The 26,275-nt window shown below is 39.4% G+C and overlaps 1 protein-coding gene across 2 annotated transcripts; it reads right to left on the bottom strand.

Annotated features, from left to right (window-relative positions):
- Window positions 1-2,864: 2,864 nt before the first annotated feature.
- On the bottom strand, window positions 2,865-25,812 carry KLF5 (KLF transcription factor 5). 2 transcript variants are annotated; one of them, XM_049647065.1, is made up of 4 exons: window positions 25,635-25,812; window positions 17,956-18,829; window positions 16,890-16,949; window positions 2,865-4,650 (listed from the first exon to the last, which is right to left on the bottom strand). In XM_049647065.1, exons 2-4 carry the CDS (start codon window positions 18,815-18,817, stop codon window positions 4,472-4,474), a joined length of 1,101 nt encoding a protein of 366 aa, XP_049503022.1. In that variant the 5' UTR covers window positions 18,818-18,829; window positions 25,635-25,812; the 3' UTR covers window positions 2,865-4,471. The 2 variants fall into 2 exon arrangements, with proteins under 2 accessions (XP_049503022.1, XP_049503020.1); XM_049647063.1 differs by lacking the exon at window positions 25,635-25,812 and adding an exon at window positions 21,179-21,529.
- Between the last annotated feature and the right edge of the window lie 463 nt (window positions 25,813-26,275).

The following is a 26,275-nucleotide window of genomic DNA, read 5'->3' as shown; positions in this document are numbered from 1 at the left end:
ATTTGGTCAACTTCAAAGTAGAGACCAGATTTAGTAATGGAGAATAAAGCCTTTCTTTGTTATGTTATGTCCCATGAGTTAATCCAAAGAGCTCTGGTGGGCTTAGTTGAAGATAGGAAAAGGAATCTAGCTAGATTTTGAAGAACATTTTTATGTAGGCAGGCCAGGTCATGCTTATCTAAGGATTCTCTAATTGGATGCCACGAAGAGATGCACTTTACACAAGCCGCAACATAGGAATGAAGACAGAAGGAAGCAAAACCAAACAAGATAACTTGGGGTTAGGGGTGGAGAGAATAAAAACTAACTGCAGTTAAAACTCAGAGCATTACTGACTTGAAATCAAATTACATAATTGCATTCTGGCCAATTGGAACTGGGTGCATTACTCAATCTTGGTCTAGTTGGGGTAGCTTGTTTACCAAGAGACTGGCCAGAATGTGTCTGAAACCAGACATTCACGTAATGGATGTGTTAATGATCAGCAATTAAATTATTTGCAGCTTTGAAAAGTGTGTTAAGCATCGTTATCTAAAATAATTCTCCCCTGAAAATTCACTCATAATATTAAAAAATTCACAGGGCATTGCCTGTTTGCTCATGCTATAATCACAATTTCACAGCCCCACTCCTGATCAAAAATCCAGCACCAATGCTATACCAACAGTGCAACACGAAGAGGAAATTTGGCCAACACTAGACTGATTCAAATGCTCAGGGCTTAAGACAATTCACACAGCACCATAAAGTTATTTTTGGATGTCCGATTTATCAATCAATAAAAGCAGTAAGACAATCTAGGAAGTGGTGTTTCTTCCAAGGATTTGACAATCTGAGGAAGAAAAAACATACGACAGAGGTTGGAAAAAAATTCAAATGCTAAAACATTGCAATGTTTCCAACTAATAAAGTTCCAGGGAGTGTAGCTAATAAAGACTGAAGGGTCCGAGCTCAGCTTTGGCAGACAAGGACTTGGAACAGGTAGGTGGCCTGAGAAAGGGCAGCCTACGAAAGGGAGAAAAGGTTCAGAGAGGGAAAGCGTTCAGAGAGGGAAACTGCAAAAGGTTCAGAGAGGGAAACTGCAAACAGCCGTGCTCTGTGTTAGGAAGTTAAATACAATGAAGTGCTGGGAACCAAAGCAAGACTGGTTTCTCCTTACAAGAAAACTTCTGCATTCATACAATTCTCAATTACAACTGAATATGGAGACATCTCCGATTTGTTTCTGGACATATGGAGTTGTCTCTGCTTCAAGACGCCCGCAGCCTTACTTTCTATCTCAATTTCTAGAAATAAACTTTAAACCAAACAAATTATGTTTTCCCCCTCACGTAAGAATGAAAAGTTCTGGCTAGAGAATGAATTGTGCAGTGTTCTTCAGCTAGATAATACTTGAATGACAGGGAAGAATGAGAAGTCAAGTGATGAGAGGCTGAATAAACTTACGATGCCAAGTTATATAACTGCAATTTTCACTTTAGCTCTGACAACATCAGGGATTTTCCCATTTACGAACATACGTAATAGTCACATGCATTCATTCCTTCACTTTTCTAAAAATAAACTTTTTATTCAAGAAGTTTGATAGAATTACTGCAAAGATAATACAGAATTCCCGTATACCCCACCACCAGGTTCTCCTGTTAACAGCTTCCATTAGTAGGATACATTTTATCATAATGAACCAATATTGCTGATACATTACATTCTATACTTCATTCAGACTTCCTCAGTTTTTCCCTAATGTCTTTTTTCTGTTCCAGAATCCCAGTTAGTTTACATTACACTTAAGTCATGTCTCCTCAGGCTTCTTTTGGCTGTGATAATTTCTCATATTTTGTTTTTCAAGACCCTGACAGTACTGAGTATTGGTATTTTAAGTAGAACGTGTTTAAGTAGAATGCAAAGTTGGGCTTTGTCGATTGGACCGAGGTTACCATGTTTTTAGGAGGAAGACAGCAGAGACAAAGTTCCTTTCTCATCACATCAAATCAAGGGTATGTACTATCAACATGATTCATCACTGTTGAGGTGGACCTTGACCACCAGCCTGAGGGGGTTGGGCGGGTTTCTGCCGCTGCAGTTATTCCGTCTCCCCTCTAGGCCACATTGCCTACTGTGCAACACACACTTAAGGAGTGGGGAGTTATGCTCTACCTCTGAGGGTAAAGTACCTATAAAAATTGATTGGGATTCTGCAGATTTCTTTTTTCCTATTTAATCAATCATTTACTTCAGTATGAGCTGGTGGCTATTTTATCCTTTGGGTTACAACTCATTCCTTCTTTATATTGTGAGATTACAATGACTTCCTTACTTTCTGGTGCTGGAAGATGCTCCAGGCACATTTGGTCCATTTCCTAACCTAGTCCTAGAACCAGCCATTTCTAAGAAGCCCCATTTCTTTTAATTTAAGGATGGTATTAAAAACCAAGCCCTTGGTGTGCTTGTTGCTACTGGATTAAATAAACTTCCAGTGATCATTTTCTCTTCTAAAAAGGAAAAAAAAAGGTTAAAAGCCCCATTCTTGTTTTATTTTCCCGACAATAAAACCAGCATATGCAAGTTACCGCTACGGTTTTCAGCTACTGATCTTGAGAAGATTAATGCAGTATGTGTCTGTGTAGTGACCAAAAAAAAAATCAGCATTCACGAACCTTATCTCCCTTCACACTTGTAATCATACTTTTAAAACAAATCCGTTTCTTTTGTCTTAAACAAAGGTAGCTTTGGCTCAATGTGGGAATCAGGTTTTTATTGGTATTTTATTGCCCTGATAAGACAGAGCCTTTTCAATAGTTTTGGGAATGGGATTTGCTTTTTTTGCTATTATGGGTGAAGAAGGCAGGCACGACATGAATCTTTTAGGCACTTTTTATTTTCCAAAAAAAAATTGTCGTTAATATATAAACATCTCATTCTCTCAAAAAATTCTACAACTATACAGCTGTTTGCTCCATTATTTGCATAGGAAATGACCACAATACAAAAATAAGAGGGGAAAAGAAGCAAAACAGCAACCAATTTATGCTTTTTATGTAGGCATGTTTCCACGTATAAACATTTTGAAGCCTTACAAAATATTTACACCGTTTGTCATCTATTTACACGTTAAGAGCAACTCTTCTAACAAACAAAACTATAATTTATCAAGTTATGAAAATTTTCTAAAAAAACTTACTATATTACCACAAAATAAATAAAGATAAACAATATTTTAAAAACAAAATTAAATTCTCATTTCAATTAAGACCCCTTTTGGCATTTTGCTTATTTATTCTGCCCTTTGGTTAACAGCATCAGCATCACATTTCTATTACATTGCATATATGTAGCACTTGTTTCCTTAAGTTTTCTACATGTCACTTATAATTAAAGGCAGACACTGAGTCAGTATTAACAATGATTAATAACTAAACTGCACTGTAATTTAGGTAAAATTACTGTGTCTCACTGTATATTACATGCAAAATCCACATAAATTGGCATTTAACCACAGTACTGCACGAGCAAACATCTCAGGATATGAAAACTGTATCGTAAATCCAACAACGCCATGTGAGAGCTACATAAGCCTTTCTTTTTCTAAAAAGATACTGTGTTTAGCTTATTGTAAGAGGTTTGACTTTTGTGTATCGTATCTTTGCACTCTTGAGTTTACAGTTCATATAAAATGTCTTTCATATTTAAAATAAACACCCTATTTTAATCAGTGCATGGAATCTGCTTTAAGTTCATTTGAATGATTATGTCTTCCTCCGAAAGAAATGAATTTGGTAAGGTTTTAAGAGGTAACTTACCACAAATTCTAACTGTAAATGTATTCACGGTTCATTTTCAAACAGAATTATTTATGATTTTCCCCCAAAAGAATCTTAGAAAACTTGTAATAAACCTACAAAGCTGATTTGCATATTTACAAAATTTCGAATAGCAAATAGAGGCAACTCATATAAAAACAAAAAACCCACATTTGTTCAATGGCTATTTGTGAATCGCCAGGTACGCTGGGGTGCGCACCTCTAAGGAATTACCTAATATTGAAAAAAAACCCTACTCGATGTCAAGTAAAATCTTGACATACAACCCAGCCTTCTTCCTGTGCCTGCCAACCGACTTGTTTACTAAACACTGTCACATTAAATGATGGTGCTTAGGTAAAAACACTGCAAACACACCCTGCAACCCCCACCCCCCTGCCCACGCTGAGATGTGGCTGCCTGTCATGAGATGAGATCTGCTTGAGTAAAGCCATATACATTACAGAAAGCATTCCAGATTCTTAAAAGGACCAAACACTTTGGTATTCATACAATGTATTCCCTGTTTCGTCAAATATACAAAATATACATTTCCAGTTTTTTGTTTTTTTCTTTTTATATACGTAGTTAAGTTTGCCGTTTAAAACTTTGCCAAATGAACTGCACAGCGTCAGTGTGAATTGCATAGGCACGGCGGGCCGCGGCGGGGCTCAGTTCTGGTGCCTCTTCATGTGCAGGGCCAGGTGGTCGGAGCGCGAGAAGCTGCGGTTGCACACCCCGCACTGGAACGGCTTGGCCCCGGTGTGCTTCCGGTAGTGGCGGGTCAGCTCGTCCGAGCGCGCGAACCTCCAGTCACAGCCCTCCCAGGTGCACTTGTACGGCTTTTCACCTGTGACAGGGGACCAAGAGGAGGTGAGGCGGCCTGCTTGCAAGACAAACATCGTAGACAAGGAATCGTAGAGAAGGAACTGCTTTTAAGAATCGTGGTCCAGTCGGGAGGTTCATGAGTTCCATCACGACCTAAACTTCCTCAAGGCCTCGAGTGAGGCGAGTCCCTGTTTGCTAGGAAGCAAGTGTCTGCAGTACCTCTGCGGAATGGCAAAATGGCGACTCCACACGTGCAAGATGAGTGGGTGCTCATCGGTATGTACTGTGCCTGCACAGGCAAAGCCACGAGATGACAAGATGAGCTTGGGGGGGGGGTGGGGGTGGTGGTGGCTGTATCTTTGCTGTGCGATTACAGTTTCTACACCAACAAACTCAAATTTGTACAGGACTAATAGCTGTAAGATGGGCCGAGGGAGGAATAAATTTCAAAGCTCCCCAAATCACCCATAGGAGGAACTAAATGTACTACAACTGTGAACCTAAATGTTTCTAAATGAGCCCCGAATGAACTTCACATAAACTAGTCAGCTCCTTTGAACACGGGGCTTCCAAAATGGGCTGCTAATGGGCACTCACTCTTGGAAACTCACTCTAGCACACACACATTCACAGTCTTCCTGTTTTTGTCAGATGAAAGCAAAACAAAGCTAGTAAAATAACACTGAAGTTGAATGGTGTTGAAGCTTTATGCATTTGATATTTAATAAATTCTTCAACCAGATCAGAAAGCCTGATACTGATAACTTCCCTTTGGTGAAGAATCATGAAACTGTAGTAATTCTGACATTCGCTGAAAAATGCACGTATCTGCCCAGTGTCTGTTATATGTGTTTGGGTTACAATGGTCAACAAAACAAAAATGCCTGGCCTCACGGAGCTTACATGCATGATAGTATTTGAAAAGTCTCTAATCATTCAATCTACCTATTCTTTCACAGCACTCTTTATTTTAGTAAACTGATACATAAGCCACAATCCCACTGTAATATTCTTAAAGTTGTCTGAAGTGTGCTTGTTGTTAATCTTTCAAATCCACTTAACATTGATAATGTAGTCTCAACTCCCAGTGTAAGAATCAATTAACCTTATTTAACTAAGATCGTGTATTTCCCTAAATAAATCCCCAAAACCTAAAAATGTTTCACTGAGCATTAACTAGTAAGTTCCTTTATTTATATTTCATTTTGTTAGAATTTTCTAGGAATTTGCTCGTTTAAGATGAGAGTTTGTGAGATACGTTTGCTTATTAAAGTACTACTGTTGGCTTACTGCTCAGTTTTTTTTTTTTTTAATGTTTATTAATTTTTGAGAGAGAGAGAGAGACAGAGAGAGAGAGAGCAGGGGAGGGGCAGAGAGAGAGAGAGGGAAATACAGAATCTGAAGCAGGCTCCAGGCTCTGAGCTGTCAGCTGTCAGCATGACCGTGAGATCATGACCTGAGCCGAAGCCGGACAACTTCACTGATTGAGCCACCCAGGCGCCCCTTACTGCTCAGTTTTATATGGATACCTTCTAAAACTGAATGGTCAAACTCCTCAATTCCTTAAAACATGTTTTTCTTGTGAAAGGGAAGAACCTCAGAGTCACTTTGAACACTCTTAGTACCACAACGAAGCCCAACAACCTTTCTGTCTTGATTTAGCAGTATCGCATTCAGGAAGCTGTAAGATTACTCAACTGAGTCCAAATTTTAAAAGACATTGTCCACATCAACCGAGATTTCCACAGCTTGTGGTTAATATATTTTTGCTGTCATGATAACTACTCTGACTCAAACAAAATCCTAAGGACAAAGAAGAAAGGAAGGGCCAGAATAGTCCTTTGAAATTCGTACCTATTATTTCACAGGAGATTTTTCTTTCAACTCCTATGGCAGACATCCCCAACCCTCCTTTCCTCTCCCCTCTCCTCTGAACCAGGACACAAATACTTAGTTGAACTCCCTGTTTTGTTTACATCCATTTAAAAAATACAAGTCTCAATTCCTACAGTTTTTTCTCATTATAAATTCTAAGAACTTAATCTGATACACTCCAACCTTTTAAGTAACATAATAAACCACTTTCCTCTCAACTTATATTCACATGTATCCTGTATGAAACACAAATGTCTTAATACTAGGAGTCAATCTAGCTATCACTCTTGTAGATGTAAATCGAACAGTAAAAAATAACTTTTTGCACAAGCGTTTATTTTTGTTCCTCTTGAAAAATAAATCACAAAAACAAACATGTTGGTGAAATACTTCACTGTCACTTAATGGAAAGAGAAAGCTATTTCTGATGTCTGAGGCAAGGAAAAAAATTCCTAAAGTGCCCTAATTTTAAAAGAAATCATTCTAGTCTTTTGCATTTAATAATTAAATCGCAAGAGAACTGAATTTTCAGAGTTTATTTAAGAAACAAGGGACACTAGACTCTTTTTGTTCACTATTTTTATTGGCTATGAAGCAATAAACTGCACCAATATTTTTTAAAGTTTACTTTACTGATTGGTTGAAAAACGGTAGCCATTAAAGTTCCTAAAACATTTGGGGTTTTGCTCTCAATGTATGCACATCTATAGATTATTCAGCCAAGAATACTACCAGTGTCTGGGACATTAGTTATGGGGCCAAGTCTTTACTCTAAAAGCAAGAACAACTATTCCCCACTTGGGGCAGTTTCTATGGGATTTGTTCAAATGTCAACACTGCTCAAGTCAAACATCATAGAGGAAGCTGGTACCCAATTTCTGGCCAAATAGTAGATGCAGGCCTTTCTTCCTCAGCCAGAAACACTATGCACAGTACTTCTGGGAAACCAAACTGACTTCCTTTAAGTTATTTCAACAGGATAGAGCTTTCAAAGGTTTAATTGGATTTTTACAGAATCTCTTTCCAATACCACCAATTTAAAATATTTAGTTAAGCTCTTTCAACATCAACTGTATTTTTAAGTTGTCATGCTGCTAATGTGAAACTTTCCAAAGGCAAAAAGAAAAAAGTGACAAGTTTGAACAGCATGGAAAACAAGCTTCAACTTTATCTCAAAAACAGTATCTTCTCATGCTATTTTAAAATTACCTAGGAGTGTTTTGCTAGGAATCCCTAAACTTCTTAAAAGTTGTTCAAGTTAAACATGCATACTCTATCATCTGGACTGATGAAGCCAATTAATATATTTCATAAAAATGTTAAGCAAAACCATGACCAGTAAAAGTAGGGAACAGGCACAAACACCGCTTGAGTGCAAACTCCAGGGTCGGGTATTTCTCATTATGTCACTCAATGGTCACAATAACTCCATGAGGTAAGAAGTGACACAATGCGCTCCAGATTAGGAACCTGGGCCTACCTCTTTTCCTTACTGTCCTACTTAAATCCTCCAGGAGCAAACACCAATACACTCTACATGAACAATTTAAGGAATACATATTGTTCAAATTTATTTAAAGATTCTAGAGCCACTTGAGAAGGTCAGTCAAGGAATGGCTTAATGGACTCAGAGCAGGCCTTCAGCTGCAGAAGGTGAGCACAAGGCATACTCTGGCTGAGCCAGCCCTCAGTGGAGGCCCACCTTTCAGGATCAGTGGGGGTCTCACAAACTGTTCTGACAATGCCCAAATATCACCTAATGATGGTTTCCCTTTACCCCAGGCTAAACAAATTTCAAGGGGTTCGCTGAACATGTTTACAGCGTATTTGAAATCTTCAGCGATGGACTAAAAAAAAAAAATCTTATTTTTTTTCCTCTGATAAACAGATAAAATAGGACTTTGGAACCTGCCACAACAGAATGGGAGGTTTCTCTGCTCTGCTGAACATATTCAATAGATTCATACCAAGGCCTTTCCCTAGAATGTTCCACACAGACTCTAACAAAAGAAATATATCACAAATGGAAATATTTCTCAGAATGGCTACTTTAGGTAACTTTTTAAAAAGTTTGTTACAGCGGGGTGCCTGGGTGGCTCAGTCGGTTAAGCGGCCGACTTCGGCTCAGGTCATGATCTCACGGTCCTTGAGTTTGAGCCCCGCGTCGGGCTCTGTGCTGCCAGCTCAGAGCCTGGAGCCTGTTTCGGATTCTGTGTCTCCCTCTCTCTGACCCTCCCCTGTTCATGCTCTGTCTCTCCCTGTCTCAAAAATAAATAAAATGTTAAACAAACAAAAAAAAAAGTTTGTTACAGCAAATTTGCACATCTGGTCTCCTTCCTGGTAACTAAAAATAATTCTATCTATCAACTATATCTGATAGAGACTAAAACCCATCAGGATTAAAATCAATGCTTAGTAAATGAGAGTGTAGCTTGTACTAAATGACTTGAAAAAAACAAATAGGACTTAATCTTTTGATTTTCTCCTGTTAAAAACAAAAACAAAAACAAAAACAGTCTCTGAACTCAAAGAACTTAAAATCCATTTCCCATTCTGAGAAACAAAACAATGCAAAGTGGAATAAATTATTTCAATAGTCTGTATTTAATCTCTTTTCTTAATCTTAATTCTTAGAATATAGTTCTTAAAAGTTCAAATCAGCTCCTATTTCAGAAGGAAAATGTTTTTATGCAACTTAATATTTTTAGACACTTAAAGAATTTAGTCTGAAACAGTCTATATATATATTCTAATACAAGTTAAAAAAGAGGAAACGGGCTCCTGGGTGGCTCAGTTGGTTAAGCGGCCTTCAGCTCAGGTCACGATCTCACAGTTTGTGAGTTTGAGCCCCGCGTTGGGCTCTGTGCTGACAGCTTGGAGCCCAGAGCCTGCTTCAGATTCTGTGTCACCCCGTCTCTCTCTGCCCCTCCCTTGCTCACACTCTGTCTCTGTCTCTCTGTCTCTGTCTCTGTCTCTCTCTCAAAAATAAACAAACATTAAAAAAATTATTCAAAAAAGAGGAAATAATCACAATATTAAATTCATGGGGGAAAATATTCAATATCTAAAAAAGATAAGGTAGGATGATTTGGGCTTGTTAATTCATGTTTTCATATATCTTTGCCAGTAATTTTCCATTTAAAAAATCTTTTTATTAAAGCTCACTGTAGCACATCTCCTACACTTGGAACAGAAGGGTAAACAGTTCACTTCAGAAATTAGTATTATTTGTGTTTGCAAAATGCATCTAGTATTTACTAGATATAGTATCCCTGTCAATAATCTATCCACTTTTAGGAAACTGATTAAAGGATATTAAAATTAAGAAATTCCCTTCTCCCTGCCAGTCAATTTGCGGTCAGTTCACACATTTATCCCTTTCCTTATAATCTGATTCATCTTAACCCTTCCAGAAAACCTCTGAACAGTCCAGGAGAGATCATTCCACTTCTGTCTATCCCCAATACCACTTACATTTGTTTTGAATGCCTCATTTGCACTTAAACATATATCTGTGTAAGAGGGTTCAAACAGCTGTGTTTTGCCTCCTAAACTAGCTTTGGAAGTTCCTCTAGGGCAGAGAGGATCTTCTATTCCAGCTGCAATGCCACACTTCTCATAGGCATCTTTGGAACAATCACGTCTGGCCCAAGTCTGACCAACTCGGATATTTCCATTAACAAAAAGGAGGGAAGGCATAAGAGACAGGAGAGGATCTGGTGTGAGTCTACCAGATTCTCTCTTTCCCCTCTACTTTGAGCAGGGCTTTTGCTGGTTCTGTTCTGCCTAGAACCGCTGAGGACAATCTCACTAAATGTATGCCTAGGTGAGAACCAAGCTTTTAGGCAGGACATGTTCAGAATCCACTAAGCACAGGGTCCATTTATTATCCATCACATAAAGTGTAGAAGAATAAACAAACTCTACATAAACAAGTTTTCTTTGACAGAATTGGACTAGATTTGATGAAAAACTAAGCAGTTGTGAAGCTCCTACTGCTGGTCAAACAGCAAAGGGACTACTGGGGCCAAAGAACAGTGACCTGCCAAACCCAAAGGGGGACAGGATGGGGATACATTTGCAGTCTATCTCCTTACTGAGTGAATCTCTAGGCTCCTAAGTTTCTGCCACTTCTCCTAAGGGTTCCTGACAAAAACAATGGAAAAATCCTTCCTCATTAATAGTGTTAATGAAATACCAGTTCTTGAGTTTGATAAAAAGACAACACTCAGATTCACCTTCTTGTAATAAGAACCCAAACTGAATTTTTTAAAAACCTGTGAAACCTTTTCTTTTTCAACCAAAATAGAAAACTTCTGTATTTTCATTTTTCTAGCACTGAAGGAGTACTAGATATTCTTTTCTCTAGTTGGCACTATGGTTACCTTAAGAATTCTCCCAGCTCTTAAAGGTTTTTATTTATAAAGCAGTCAAGAAGAAACATTCTGCTGCCTAGATATTTTTTAATGAAAGTTACCTGAGATATACTTCTTCTAAAAGAGTTTAACTCCCCCTAATCAGAGTTAAAGATCCTTGAATATAAATAATACAAGCTGACAGAATAGGAATGCTGCTACAGTGATACTTTTACTAAAGTAGGACAATACTTTGTTTCTAATCTTCCACCAGAAAAAAATGTAGGTCATCAAGTAAACAGCTACTACATTCTATAGAACTAAAAATATCTACTGGTGTAAAAATCTTGGATGATTAAATTATTACTTTAAAAAAAATTACATTCTACCTTCACAGCTGATTATTTCTATCTCAGCTTCGGCAATTCCATTTAACCTGCTTATGAACTATCTCCTCCCACTAGTTTATAAGAACAAAAGGGAAGAAAAGATTCTCTTTGGATTCTCCACAAGATCAGTCAAAATGTTTGCTTAATCAAATTTTACTTCTTAACCTTCGATAAGCTTTATCATCTCAAAACAATGCTTAATCAATTTCCTATGTAAATGTTTTTCAGATGAAAGAACAAGTCCTAGAAGCAAAGTTTAATCTTCCCAGTGAGTCATTAAAAAGAAATTGTTTCTAAGCTTTCACACTCATAAATACCTTTCCAGGGGTCTAAACTAGCAAGCCTCTTAAGCCACTACTTTTCTTATATAAGCTTGAAATCATCAATATAGAAAATAAATCTCAAAGCTGCAAATAAAAATAATTTAAGAATTTTAACTAGTAACATCTGACACAAGCTAAATGTGACACTTTTTCCTGCATATTTTTCAAATACAGACTCAAAAAATCCATTGGATACTAAATAATTTCATCCTGCACAACTTTTCCACCTCTAACAACACAGGTTACCAGGTTACACACCAACGTACTGATCTCTAGATCCAAACTGTATGATGTCAATTAAGGCCATCTATCGGATCTAACTAGCTACCTACAGGAAGAGGGAGAGAGACTTAGTGCTGATTTTAGCTCTAAATAATTTTCTAAGGAAGTGAAATTGTTCCTATATGTGTTTTTTAAAGCCTTTCACTCCCTTCCACAATTCCACAAAAAGGGAGTAACTCGTGTTTGGAACATTTTGAATGTTTCTTTTAGTCGCAAAATACCACAAATGAAAATTATTGTCAACCTTGTCGATATTTTTAGATGCAAATCTATACCTAATACATTAAATAGATAATAAGTGTAGAATAAAGACCTAGATAGAAAATTAAAATTTTACATCAGGGCTTTTTAGTACCTAAACTGAAACTAAAATCATCTCGGGCAGAGATTACAGCTTTAAAGTATACACAGTAACACCTTAACATAAATGTCATTAGGAAATAAAGTGTTCCACACAAGCAGGTAAGGCACAACATGGGGATTACCCCCTTAAAATGAGGCTTGGGCTAAAAATCTTTCCAAAACTTACTGTGGAATTCTTTCTTAATTAAACAAAGCACCCCAAACACAGCCCACTGTAAAATGCAGCACGGACAGTACCGTGCTTCACTGAGCCCCGTTTGTGTTCCTGTGTTATTGTAGGTTTCCATTTTCTTTTGTGGGGGTGCTTCCAATTGTCCTTTTCTTGTCGACTCTTGGCAAGCCGTTCTGAGATTTGGTGCCCACGAAAAGGCCTATGTATACAGTCTCGGTCTAAAGGATACCTGAGCCAAGCCTGTGTGCTGCTCAAAGACTTTCTCTGTACAACTGCTCATTTTCTGTCCTGTTTCAGATAGCTGAGACTGATAAATGATCTAAAAAATGTTACCATACCCTAATTTCCCAACCACTGCAGCATATTCGTTAGGGTTCAGAACATATCCACACATGTGACTAAAAGCCACTAGGATTTCAAACATCTGTATTGAGTTCACAATTTTTCAGAACTTTTTTCTTTGGAGAATAGCACTTTTTACTAAACCATAAACACCATTTTCAAAGAAATTTCCAAACTCGATGTAAAAGCAATATTCATAGGCATACCAAGAAACCAGTAGCAGTCACAGAAAATTTTTCAATTTCTTGCAAATTTTTCTTTGTACCTACAGCCTTAATTTTTTTTTCCTATACATTTTGCCTTTTCTGGCCCCAAGCCTGTGCTCAGAATTACTTTAAATCTTCATTATGAAATTAAAGATAGCAAAGTATATGAGCAGAAACAACTACCCTGCTGGTTAGAGATTATTCTATTTGATTCAAGAGTCAGTTAAACAATCATGCTGATTTGTAAGGGCAAAGTGATATGTGAATCTTTTCTTTAACAGGTGGTCAGGAGCAACTTTTAAATGATGGCAATGGGTATAGCCCCTTGATGTATGTATACATCAAAAGGCATACACAAATTTCAGTAGAACGCCGACATTTAAATGCTTTTAAAAAGTACAATATACCACTTGACACTTGCCTAGAAGCAGCCAGAGGCACCATATAATACACATGCATTACAAGTAACACAAACCCCATAAGGGGCACCTCTATAGACCTGGAAGTATGTTATATGTACATATAACATGTTTTTAAGTGAAACAGAACTAGTCCCTAGAATACAGGCAAGTACATTTCAGGTATTGTGTAACCATGCAAAGATGGACCTCTGTATTACTCACATATTCTTTATGAATACAGAAATCAAAGTATGTGAACTCAGAAAAACTTGAATGCTATGGGTCTTTGCTGGTTAACTTCTACTTTCATCCTGAATTTTTTAAAAAAGGTCTTGTTTTGGGGCAATTGGGTGGCTCAGTAAGTATAGCGTCTGACTTTGGCTCAGGTCATGATCTTGCAGTTTGTGAGTTCGAGCCCCACGTCAGGCTCTCTGCTGTCAGCTCGGGGCCTGGAGCCCACTTCGGATTCTGCATCTGTCTCTACCTTTTCCCTTCTGGTTCTCTGTCTGTCTCTCTCTCTCTCGCTCAAAACTAAACATCAAAAAAAATAAAAAAATAAAAAAGGTCTTGATTTGCAAAGACCATTTCCTTATGTTCAATTTGCAAGTTAAGAAGCATTTACTGTCTAAAAATCCAGAATAAGTAATTAAATAGAACTCAGATGTAGTTTGTTTTAATTGCTTAAATCATTTTTACAACATAAGGTAACTTGACATTTTAAAGCAATTACAATTATATTCCAAAGAAATGCTATGGTGCTTTTCACATTCTGCCTGCAAAATGGCAATCATTTAAAAAGTAATTTTTATATCAAATACCAAATCTATCCCATATAGACTATTTTAAAAATCTCCTAAGAAATTGTCCAGGGCAGGGTCGGGAGGGGGGTGCAGCAGGGGGCGTGTAACAAAAAAACCCACAAAAGGTATTACATAAAATAAGTTATTTAGAAATACCCGGGCCTTGGGGCACCTGGGTGGCTCAGTTGGTTGAGCGTATGACTGTATGACTTTGGCTCAGGTCATGATCTCACATTTTGTGAGTTCGAGCCCCATGTCGGGCTCTGTGCTGTCAGCTCAGAGCAAGGAGCCTGTTTTGGCTTCTGTGTCTCCCTCTCCCTCTGCCCCTCCCCAGCTTGCACTCTGTCTCTCTCTCAAAAATAAATAAACACTAAAAAGAAAAGAGAAAAGGAAGGAAGGAAGGAAGGAAGGAAGGAAGGAATTAGGAAAGAAAGAAGGAAAGAAAAAAAGACGAGGGCTTTAAAAGGAAGAAGAAAAAAACAAAACAAGAATTTTCTGGCTTCAGATACATTCATTAAAAAACAGGCAAGGCGGGGAGGATGCAATGAGAGAGCACAGGTAATTTTAAAAGACATTGTCTAGAAACTAGAAATGAGGAGAAAACAACCTCAATGCTCTATGATTACCCAAGAACGGGTTTAGCCAGATGAACAAGTCTACTACAAACCCTCCCCAAGGCATTTGAGAAACTATCAAACAAAACTTTATTAAACTGGATTACATGGTCTCATTCATTAGATGTCGATGGCCACGCATTTATGATCAGGTGAGCATGGGACCCTAACTAGGCCTGGGTCCTCTTTTTTAGTTTGATTTTATTAGTAAGGGCATTGTTAAGACAGCTCACTATTAAATTTCTTTGCCAGCAGGTCAAGTTCCAGAATCCCAGCTATAAGCATTCCGAGCACTAAACCCTGACAAGGGTTGTAAGGCCATTCAGATACGCTCGGACTACATCCCTGCAATAAGCAGTTGATTACAGCATGATATGCAATTGCACTCCTTTTATTAGGAGACTTTAACCTCATGAAAAACACATTCCCTCCTTCCTATCTCCCATTTCAAGGACTTTCAAAGAAGAAAAAAACAGTAGTTCAAATGTCTCAAATTTATTTCCATTTCCCATGAATCAAAATCCAGATAAAAATCCATTTTCAATGTTTCCTTCTCTAATATAATATTTATTCTATAAGTGGCTATTTTAATATTTCTATATGGAATATTTTCTTGGCCATCATTTGCATTTGAAAACTTCAGACTGAGTTTACTGTAAGCTTGATGGCTATTTGTTGAACTATAAATATAATTTCTACTCTGAGCTGCTTATGTAGGGTCTTTCCTTTTATATAACCACCTTGTCTATATCTAAAAACTTCAGGCCAAAACAACCCATTCATTTCATTGATAAACACCATGAGATGTCTTTTCTTTAAAAGCAATTTCTCAGAAAGTCCTGGAATCTACAGTTGTTGCCAACACTATTTAGATTTTAATAAGTACTGTTTATCACTGAGATATCAAGTAATACTTCCTTACATGTATACAAAATGTCTGCAGCCATATTCCTCCCAGTCCTGTATCTCAGCACTGACCTTTGTTCAAAGGCTTTTACTTTTTAATGCAGCAGTTAGAGATAACTACTTCATTTATCAAAACTCAATTTCCATAGTAACATCTAGCCTGGGGAGATTCAAGTCCTCTCACACTAATCCAACGACCCATTCAAAGGAACTGTTGAATACTTTGGTTTCCATAGCAATGATGGAATAAAACATTTTGCTAGGTCATTGCTTTTATTAGCAAACTTATTCTTTGAACTTTAGGTAAGGCTGAATTTACTGAGAGAACAAAATAACAATCATTTTGTATAAGTTCTTTCCTTCAGGGCTGGCCTTTTCAGAAAACCACAAATAGTTAATCACCTATATATTTGAAAACATTTTGGGTATTTGGAAGCTTTTTAAGCATGCCATGTAGTTTTGTCCTAAAATGGGTTCTAAAATACAGTTTTAAAATTAAAAAGCACTTAAAAGTGATTATATAGGCCCGACAAAACAAACATTTATAAAATTAAAGTGACTAAGCTTAAGAGCACATTCTAAACAAGGATGAAATATAAGCCAGAATAAAGACACAGTCCCAAATACCTCAAATATGGGCTGGCACAGGGTGCAGAAGAACTTTTAAACCATGACCCTATCTTTGCCTGGCTTTAATACTCTGCAGTTTCTGCCCTACCTTTCATTCATCAACCACAGAAAACAAGCTAAACAAAAACTTCAGGTTAAAGGTGAAATTAAAGACACTGTATTAAGCAGTTATGCTTCACGTGCTAAATGGAAAAGTTTTTAGCATTGAATATAGCTTAGGGAACTATACGGAACTATATAGCTTATGGACTGCTTTGTTATGGAGGAAAGAAAATGAGTTACATTTTTTTCCTTCAAGACGGGAACAGCAGTGCCATTAAAGTTTTAAAATCCATTAGTAAACATCATTGTTTACGTTTTCAGGTAATTAATTCTATGTGAGGTGACAGGGCAAGGCCTTGGTAAGGGAACATCAGCCTTCCTGGAACCAGACTTTTCTTCGTGGAACTGAATTCTGAGCCAAGCCAGTGCTGAAAAGGTAGGCCATTAAAAAATAAAAGTTGACAGAAGAAAGAAGAGATCAAACACGTGTTGGCTTTTAAAAGGATGAATACCACTTACACTATTTACACAACTCACAGAATTAACAAGAAAATTACATACCAGTATGAGTCCTCAGGTGAGCTTTTAAATGAGAAGACTTTGTATAAACTTTTGTGCAGCCTGAAATAAAGGAGAGAAAGAACAGCTTGTCATTTCGGAGATCCTTTTGAAATCTTTACATTTGATGATTCAGTGTTTAAAATCTGCCTTTAAAGGAGAAATCTCTCATGCTAGAAGATATTTGAAGCGTCAGTTTTAAAAGAAGCAAGAGTGCTCCCCTGTTACCTTATTAAAGGTATAAAGTGATTTACTTTATGTACCACTTTAACAGGAAGAGCAGATAATCAAGTGAGCTACACATGGGAAATTTTTGTTTATATTACAGTAGGTGCTTTATACTAGTAACATATACTTCAGCGATTTAAAAACTTTTAATGGCTCTAGAGCAGACAATGTTAAACCATTATCCAAGATGACTGCAGTTTTCTGTACTACTACATTTCTTGTTTTTTCATTTAGTATATCATGCTGTATTGTGTACCATGGTCAATAAATTATACCCTGTATTAACCATAAACTAGCTTATGCCAGCAACTTGTAGATAAAGTCATTACCATCATCAATTTACGTTTTGGGCCACATCTCATTCAAGAACAAGCGTACGCTCATATGCTAACAGAACCATCCTTAAATCAGTTCTGTAGAGAGTCCTGTAATCTGCCATCATGAGAGCAGCCTATTCATTCCCCACTTCATTACCATGCTTTATTTTCTCAACTTAATCTCTTTTCAGGGAACTTAATTTAGAATTGAAATTCCAATTCAGGTGTTTAAACAAAGGAACTCTGGCCTAACTCAAAATGCAAAATTTTGTTTAATATTAAAAATAAAGAAGTCCAAAGTAACTTTTTTCCAGAATATCCTAGCCACTTCTTAATACGTAAAAACAAGCAACAGACAAACAGTTACATCCCAGGGTACAGTACAGAGACTGAGACATGAAAAGGACAAAGTAGATGATTTTTTTCAGTGTCAACCACTACTTTATGTAAATTTAAAACCTGAGGTTACAGGTGCACACAAGGCACACGTATTGATGCTTCAACCAGGTAAAAAAGTCACATACCAGGGTAATCGCAGTAGTGGATGCGTCGTTTCTCCAAATCAGGGTTACTCCTTCTATTGTATCTGACAGGCTGGATGCTTTGCGAGTTAACTGGCAGGGTGGCCGGTAAATTTGGATTGTGAATTGCCAGTTTAGAAGCAATTGTAGCAGCATAGGATGGAGGTGGGGTCAAATTCTGGAGCATCTCTGCTTGTCTATCTGGACTTCCAGGTTCTGAGCTTGGTGGTGACGGGGGAAAGTAAGTGGCCTGCTGTGGAAGAAACTGACTTGGCATTGTGTATGTGCAAGGGGGCATGCCCTGGAATTGTTTCATCGCAGTCTGCGGAACAGCAGAGGTGTGTGTGTTAAGGCCTGCCATGGCGGCTGACATAGAAACATTAAGAGTGTCCATTACTGCTGTCTGGTTTGTAGAACTGGGCATATCTAGATCCGGGGTGTTCAGTAGCTGGTACAAGTGGCCCTGCTGGGGAGGGACAGAAAGATGAAGATCTGGTGTAGGAAGTTCTTGTTTGATGAAAATATTGTTCACCTCTGGAGCTGCGGTCTGGTGGGAGCTGAATATACTGGTGAACTCAGGGAGGGCCTGGGTCGGGGCCGGAGGAGGGGCGGTCGTTTCACTCTGGTGGCTGAAAATGGTAACAGGTTCTGTCTTGATGTGTGTTACGCACGGTCTCTGGGATTTGTAGAGGCCAGTTCTCAGGTGAGTGATGTCAGGGAGGAAGACGTTCATGTTGATACTGTAAGGTAACCCTTCACTGTCAGTGAAGAACTGGTCTACGACTGAGGCACTGTCTCGTCTATACTTTTTATGCTCTGGAATTATAGAAACTGGAGGAAGCTGAGGTGTCAGATACTTCTCCATCTCACATCGTGTCTAGAAAAGAAGAGATACAAACATGCATAACCCACCTAATTCATCATCCGAGTGAGGACAAACTTAACCAAAAATCCCAACAATACCTGTGAGAAGTACTAGGGCACACTCCTTGGTGTTGCTTACAAACATATCAGGTTTATTTGTCAGTTGTGTAAGAACTGGCTTACGGAAAGCCTCATGAAATCCTCTACAACATGTATTTGGTAAAATCGCTCCCACAATCAGCCCCGGACAATAAGTGAAAGAGGCAAATCAAGGAAAAAAAAAAGGCAAACAGAAAACATGTTCCTTTCTAATGAATAATAAAGTGTACTTTTTTATAACTCACATACGAGCAGGGTTCCCTGCCCCATTACAATTGAGTTTGCAACTTAAGTACAGTATTGTAATATTGCCAAACCACCTCAACTCTGTTCATGCCATATTTATATTAATATAGGTATGTTTAAACAAAACCTAAGCAAACCAACCTTAAAAATAATATTGCAAAGTTCTGTTTTGTTTGGATAGATATTGTTAAAATAGCTAATATAAAACATACTCCTTGGCTATTTCAGGGCCTTTTCTCATTTATAGGTCACTGGAAACTTAAATACGAAGTCTTGAGCAAAACACAGTATCCACTGAAAGAACAAAACTTCACTTTCAACATTTGATCTAAATGTTGATTTTAATCAGCAGATTCTGTAATTGGTTAATATGATAATGAAATGTTCCTATTCATATCCCTATCTAAAACAGATCTTTAATTACCTAGGGGAAAATCACTCCCTTGGTAGAGTGGTGCTAAGGCGCCCGTGGGTGGGGAGAGGCTGCTGTATCACTAGCACAGTCATCAGCAAAACATTTATCACGTCCTCCTCAGTGGGCCAATGTTACATTCCCCCCTACTCTGTAAAAAGCTCAATCATCCCTCATCCTCTTGGTGTCTCTTAAGCAGAAAAGTGACAAACCTGAAATAACCAAACCGGTTCCAAGTGGTGATTTTTTAAGGACATAATCCAGCTTGTCTCACCCAGTCTTTTTACAGCTATCGTCTATTCTAGTATAACAAAGTTCATTTTTATTTTAATCTTTCAACATTGAAAGGTAAATTTTAAGAGAAAAAAAAATCCACCAATTAAATGGCTCATCCAACTGAACTATTAACCATGGCATTATATACATATATATATATATACACATACACAAATATATATATATATATGCTACTACTTAATTTCAAAAGCGTTTCATATCGGGCTTGGTATCATTCGGTGCGGATGCAGACTGGGTTTCCCAGATACACGCGATTTAAAAATAAAAATTAACGCTCTAGTCATGTGAGTCACATCTCTGACAAATGCCACTGCCCGTTCACAGCACGACGACGCTCGCAGCCCACCCGGAGCAGGAGCTGGGCAGCAAATACGCAATATACCAAGGGGCTATTAAATGAAGCGTCTCGAAATAAACCGAACTAAACCCTTTCGTGCACTTCGCTCCCGTGGTGGTTAGTGGTTTCTGATTTTAGCTCTTCCAGCTGTTTGCATGTGGGTATGTTTCCAATTTTTTTTTTTTTTCCTTGGGACAGGCTAAAAGTCCCGGGAAGTTTTTTCTGGGCTATATGACTCCCTGCGTGGGCGAAAGAAACAGGCGGTTGCTCTAATTCGGCTGCCGGGCAAGTGTAAAAGCCAACTGCCAGCTTTCAACGCGGCTCCGGGAGGAAATTTACGCGCACATGAAGAAAACAACACCCCCGGTCTTTTTTGGTCTTTCTTTTTAAGGAAAAATAAGCGCTCCAATACGACCTTAGCTTTTCTAACTCTCGGTTCCCAAAGGCAGCCCCGAGATCGCGTCTAAAGCAGGCTGAGCCAAGAGACATGAAACTAGCACCCCGAGGCGCCTCTCTCCGGCACCCCGATTTGCGTTTACACCTAACCCGAGACGACGGTGGGGGGGACCTCCGAGGGCAGGGCACTGAGCGGGGGAGAGGGGGGCTTTAAGGTGAAAGGCGGGAATTAAATAAGGTTGGACGTGAGGTGCGAGGTCTCATCCCCCAAACTAAGAAACACTAAGGTGCATGTGAGCACCCGTCCCCCTCTACCCTTTCCTCGCACCGACCCGCCCGGGGAGACTCATCTGGGACACCCCTCCCTCTTCCGGTCCCCCCACTTTGTCCCTGCGGATTGTGAGTGCCCAGGCCAGGACGGCAGGGCGGGGAGGGGCTGCCCACCCAGCTCCGGCTCCCGGAGCGCCCCGACGCACGCCCCAGCCTGGAGCGGCCCCTGTCGCCCGCGCGTCGCAGCGGCGGGACACGCCCGAGCTCCGGGAGGGGGGCGGAGGGAGGGGAGCGGCTCTCCCTACCTGGACCAGCTCCTCGGGGGGCAGCCGCGGGCCCGCGGCGGGCGGCGGCGCCGGCTGCGGCGGCTGCGGGGGCGCGGACTGCGCCTGCGGGTGGTGGTGCGGGTGCTTCAGCTCCTCGCCGGGGAAGAGCGCCGCGTCGCGGGCCGGGTTCGCGGCGCCCAGCACGGGCTTGAGCTGCGCGAACACAGGCTCGTCCTGCGGGGCCGGCGGCTGGGGTACGGGTCCCAGGCGGGCGCTCATGGTCAGCACCCGCGTGGCCATTGGCACTCAAGGGGGCGACTCCGGGCTCGGGACGCGGGTCGGGCGCGCTTCCCACCTCGCCCACGCTGACTCGGGCCGGCGAGCTCGGCGCGGGGCCGCGGGCGGAGAAGGGGAGGCTCCGGGCGGACCCCCTCAGCCAACAGCAGGCGCGGTTTTCGAAGGCGCGCACGAAAAGCAAAACTCTTCCGCTCCGCCACGCGTAAACGCCAACGTCCTCCAGGCGGCCACTTTCTCCCGCCCCGCCCCGCCGCGCTTTCTCACTCGCCGGAGCCCACTCCCGCCACCGCCGGTCTCCGCGAGCGAGCTGCGAGCGCGCGTACCTGCCCCGCGACTACTGACACTTGACGCCCGCCTCTATTTTACCCAACTCCGGGGGGGCGGGCCCAGCCAGCCTGATTGGCAGCGTTGCGGCGAATCCCGAAGCCTCGAGGCCGGCCGGGCCGGAGCGGCTAGCCTATGAGAAAAGGGAAGCTCGCCCAGGGCCCCGCCTTTGCCGGGTTGACCCGCCCCCTCGGGCCACGAGCTTTCGCGCGCAGGGCGGCCGCGCAGTTTGTACACAACTTCTCTGACAGATTGGGCTGACTGAGCCGGGGGCGGAGGAAAGGAGAGAAGCGAGTGGAATCTAGGAAGAGAGGGAATTAGGGTGGAGACGTGGAGGGAGATCTCCTCGGACTGTTCTCTGCCAGGATTAGGGAGAAAAAGAGTTTTGCACGTCTTAGGTGTTGTGCAAGGACCTGAAACTCAAAGGCTGAAACCCAGAAGGCAGATAGGTGGGGGCGCCAAGGGTTTTAGAGACTTATTTCATGAGTGTGTATTTTTAAATATACAAAATGTACTTTTCTTTAGCGGAAAACTAGGGGCGGTGTGATAAATTTAAAAACAACCCTTGTCTCTGTGTATCTTTAGTAGTGAATATGTCCATTTAGCAAAGTAAATCCGGAATGTCCTAAATAAAAGGTGTAATGGCAAGTGTTTTTTTTTTAAGCCTTTGCATAAAAGCTTGTTTTTCCCTATAGTATTTAAACGGTTAGAAGTTTATACACATTTTACCTCGTATCTGTGTATGGAGAGGAGGGGGATGGGCCATAGGGATTTTGAAGTTTTTAATATTTACGCTTTTGTAAATATTCCAGCAGAAGCATGGAATCTAATTTAAGCACTAACGACTGACTAGATCAAATGTATTTAAATAGTGATTACATCTTTGACTTGTTGTTGCTAGCACTTTATGTTCAAAAAAATGCAGTTTAATATTTACCAAACAAAAACGTAGCACATTTACCTAGCACTATGGCACCTTTTCCTACGAAGAGATAACCAAAGAAGCCACAAACATTAGACACGCAGCAGCTCTGAAAACTGGGAATCCAATTTTGTAGGAAAGTAATAGTCAAATATATTACCATCCATTAACTATATTCTAATGGGAAGGTGAAGTTTTGCCAACAATCACCTAAGGAAAACACTTTCCTAATCCTTAATGTCTTGTATGTGATTTTATCTGACTTATTGAGAAGCCGGAACAATAAACTGCAATAAAAATGCCTGGTATTTCACTACATATGTATATATGTTGACAGCACACTATGCCATGAGATAATTTTACATATACAATAGCCTACTCACACTTCACGGGATAACAGTTTAAAACAAACAAACAAACAAAAATGAGTTTTTAGAAAAATGTTCAGAGTGTACCTACTAAAAGTGTGGATCTCATTTCAATGTGTAGATTAAAAACATAATATACACATGAAATATTAGAGGAATTTATTATTAGAAAGCAAAATCACGCTGTAAAATATTTTTTCTCCTTTTCATTTCCTTCTTGCTAATAAATGATTCATTTTTATGGCTGTGATCACTTCTTCCAGAGAATGGTTGATGACTACTTTCGTGTCACCAAAGTAGTATTTACTAAGTGTTTTTGCAAGTTTTTTCTAAGCAAACAGTCCCATAGTATACACCTTCACCTTTTCAAAGCTGTCCTGATTTTCTCTAATATTGAGCCCAGATATGTAATTAAATAACTTAGAAACATTACAGAATTGGTACGGGATTTAATATTACTTTTTTTTAAAAATTGAAAATTGAAAGGTGTTTAGTTATAATGCTGATAACATGATCAAAACTGAGTGTGATAAAGCCTTAAGAGAACTTTCATACTCTTTTTAACTTAGGTTCAATACGATTTGGTACCTATTTATATTTTAATTTGCCTCTAAGCCTCTCTAAACATTTTCTTTTGTCTTTTTTATCAGAGCATCAGTGGCCTGTTATCTCAACCTACGTTTTCACTGCCATAAAATCCAGTTACTTTACTGGAAATATTGGTATATCTCACACCATTTTTTAACATGCTTTCATTTGCAAATGCTTTCTCAATAGCAAAACAAAACAAAACCCAGCCATTTGGTAAGCTTTTAATAAAATATTTGTGAAGTCCTGTTAATTTTTTTCACATTTCCACTTTTCGTAATGAATACAGATACAGATAGCTACTGTTGTGTTCACAACTTTTGGTAGAAAAGTGGAATACAATCTTTTTTTGTTCAACTCTAGTAGCATTTATTTAAATTTCATTTCTGACATAAGGATTCATAACATAGGGCTGCCACTTTTAAGTAATGGTTTCTCTCAAATGCCTGGCTCGGCAGTCTCACAGAAAATGACTAGCTTAGCCCTGTACAATAGCACAGAAATCAGAAAGTAATCCTTTTCTGAGACATTTGCCATGCGATTCTGAACCTATAAGGAATATGTTCAACCAAGCTGCCTTGCTGTTAACACAAATGCTACCGCTGAAAACCTGGTTCATCAACCTTAGTAAAAAGGGTTAAAACTTGATAAATATTTTTCAAATGTTCCAGGTTCTACATTGGCATGACGCCAGACAGGGTGAATGGACAGATCCTCAATTACTTTGAACTTTCTAGTTCTTTGCATTCCTTCCTGCTTAGTAGTGCTGTACCATTAGGGAAGATAGGAGAAAACAAAAAACAAATGTCAGGTTTCAGAAATCAATTAGTGGCCTGGCAGTGGTATGTTAACTGAACTGTGCCAAAACAGAAAATTCTGAGGGAAAAAAATAAAGTTGAGTCGTCAAGTTAGGTAGGAGGGTAAGCGTAGAAGCAGTGTGCATGCTTAAGTCCTTAGTCACTGGGCAACACAGATTTAGTCTTAGAATAAACCATAAGTGTCACTATCTTTACGGGAATAAATACGCCTGAATGTGTGGGGGCTGAACAGGCATTCAGTGATGGGGGGGCAGGGAGGAGACTTAAAGGAGGCAGTGGAAAAACATGGATAAATAGCTTCTGAATGATGAGATGAGAGAAATATGAAGCTATCACTCGGGCAACGTTCATAAGAAGACACGGCAAAAAAAGTATCTGTGTTCAGTTGTTCAGCCAAAATGTCAGGGAGAGCTCGAAATGAGGACAATTTTAGACATTTTATTCACTTTGGAAAATATTCATGGAATATTCCATTTCCATAAATTCAGAATCAAATTACCAAGTGATATTGAACTACAGGAAAAGCACGAGAATGAGTAAAAAATCCTTTTTTCTAAGGGAGTATAATCTTCTCTGGGGTAAGATCATTCGATTTAAAATGACTTTCTTGATATTGATAGCCTACCAAGTGTTCGAATTTGTATCAATAGACACATAAAAAAACAAAATTATTGTCCTCTGAAACATTTCACGTTTTTAATCTTTTAATGTTTTCATTAATGGAACTGTTTTAAGCCGCCCTTCAAATTAAATAAAAAGTCATTGAGAAAAGGACACGGTAGATGGCAGCTTCAACTGAGAGGAGTCAGAATTCCAACCATTTTGACTCAAAGGTTAACAGACACAAGAAAAGATGGCCTTTTCATCCCTTTTGTTGAAAAAATATGTAATTTAAATAGGATTAATATACGTTTTTTGTGTCTAAATTAACAGGTTATCTTAAGAAAAAAGTTAATAGTCTACTTTTGCGCTATCTCCCACCACACTTCTCAAGAAATAAAAGTTTATATTAAGTTTGGATTTAAATATATTCTTTATGAACTATCTCATAAAACTCTGTGTGTACTTAATCCTAAATGTACTGTTATTTATCTAACCTATTTTTAAAACTCTAGTAATAGACACACACACACACACACACACACACACACACACACACAAACAAACCAGAATTTTACCTTGTGGGAGGGACTGGGATAGCTTTTTCCACCTTGTTAGTATAATAAGCAGACAAAAATGACATAAATATAAATGCCTTGAACCAAGTTATAAGCCAGGCATACTGTAGCTCAAACTGTACAGTGTTTGAATTCTGACTTCAAACATGATAGGAAAGGTTAGAGAAAAACCCTGAACTGAGGCCGTCATACCAAACAATCTTTTGGAACACTAAGGAGGCCACATCGCCAGCATCACAATGAGTGATGTTTTGAGCCAATTGCTACACATGTGCTGACAAAAGCAGTCATGGCCCTACTGTGGGGCCGTGCACAGTGAATGCTCAAATGAACTGCACAGTACCCATTTGGAGGTTAATTTGTCAACAAAATGTGCAGTGCTAAGACCCATACTGGCTCTTCAGGACTTCTATCCACTGGTGATGGTCAAGTAAACTCATATAACTTTTGAGGAGGATAATTTGACAATGAGCATGAAGATGGCTAAAAACGGAGCAACCTTGGGGCTTCTGGCTGGTTCAATAGGTAGAGTGTGTGAGCCTTGATCTCGGGGTCTTGAGTTCAAGCCCTACACTGGACATAGAGCTTACTTAAATAAATAAGTAAATAAGAATGTTTTTTAAAATGGAAATAATCTTTAA

Source organism: Panthera uncia, assembly GCF_023721935.1.
Source record: "Panthera uncia isolate 11264 chromosome A1 unlocalized genomic scaffold, Puncia_PCG_1.0 HiC_scaffold_16, whole genome shotgun sequence".
NCBI classification, from domain to species: Eukaryota; Metazoa; Chordata; class Mammalia; order Carnivora; family Felidae; genus Panthera; species Panthera uncia.
The sequence above is the reverse complement of the archived record's forward strand: the minus strand, read 5'-3'. Positions and strand labels throughout refer to the sequence as shown.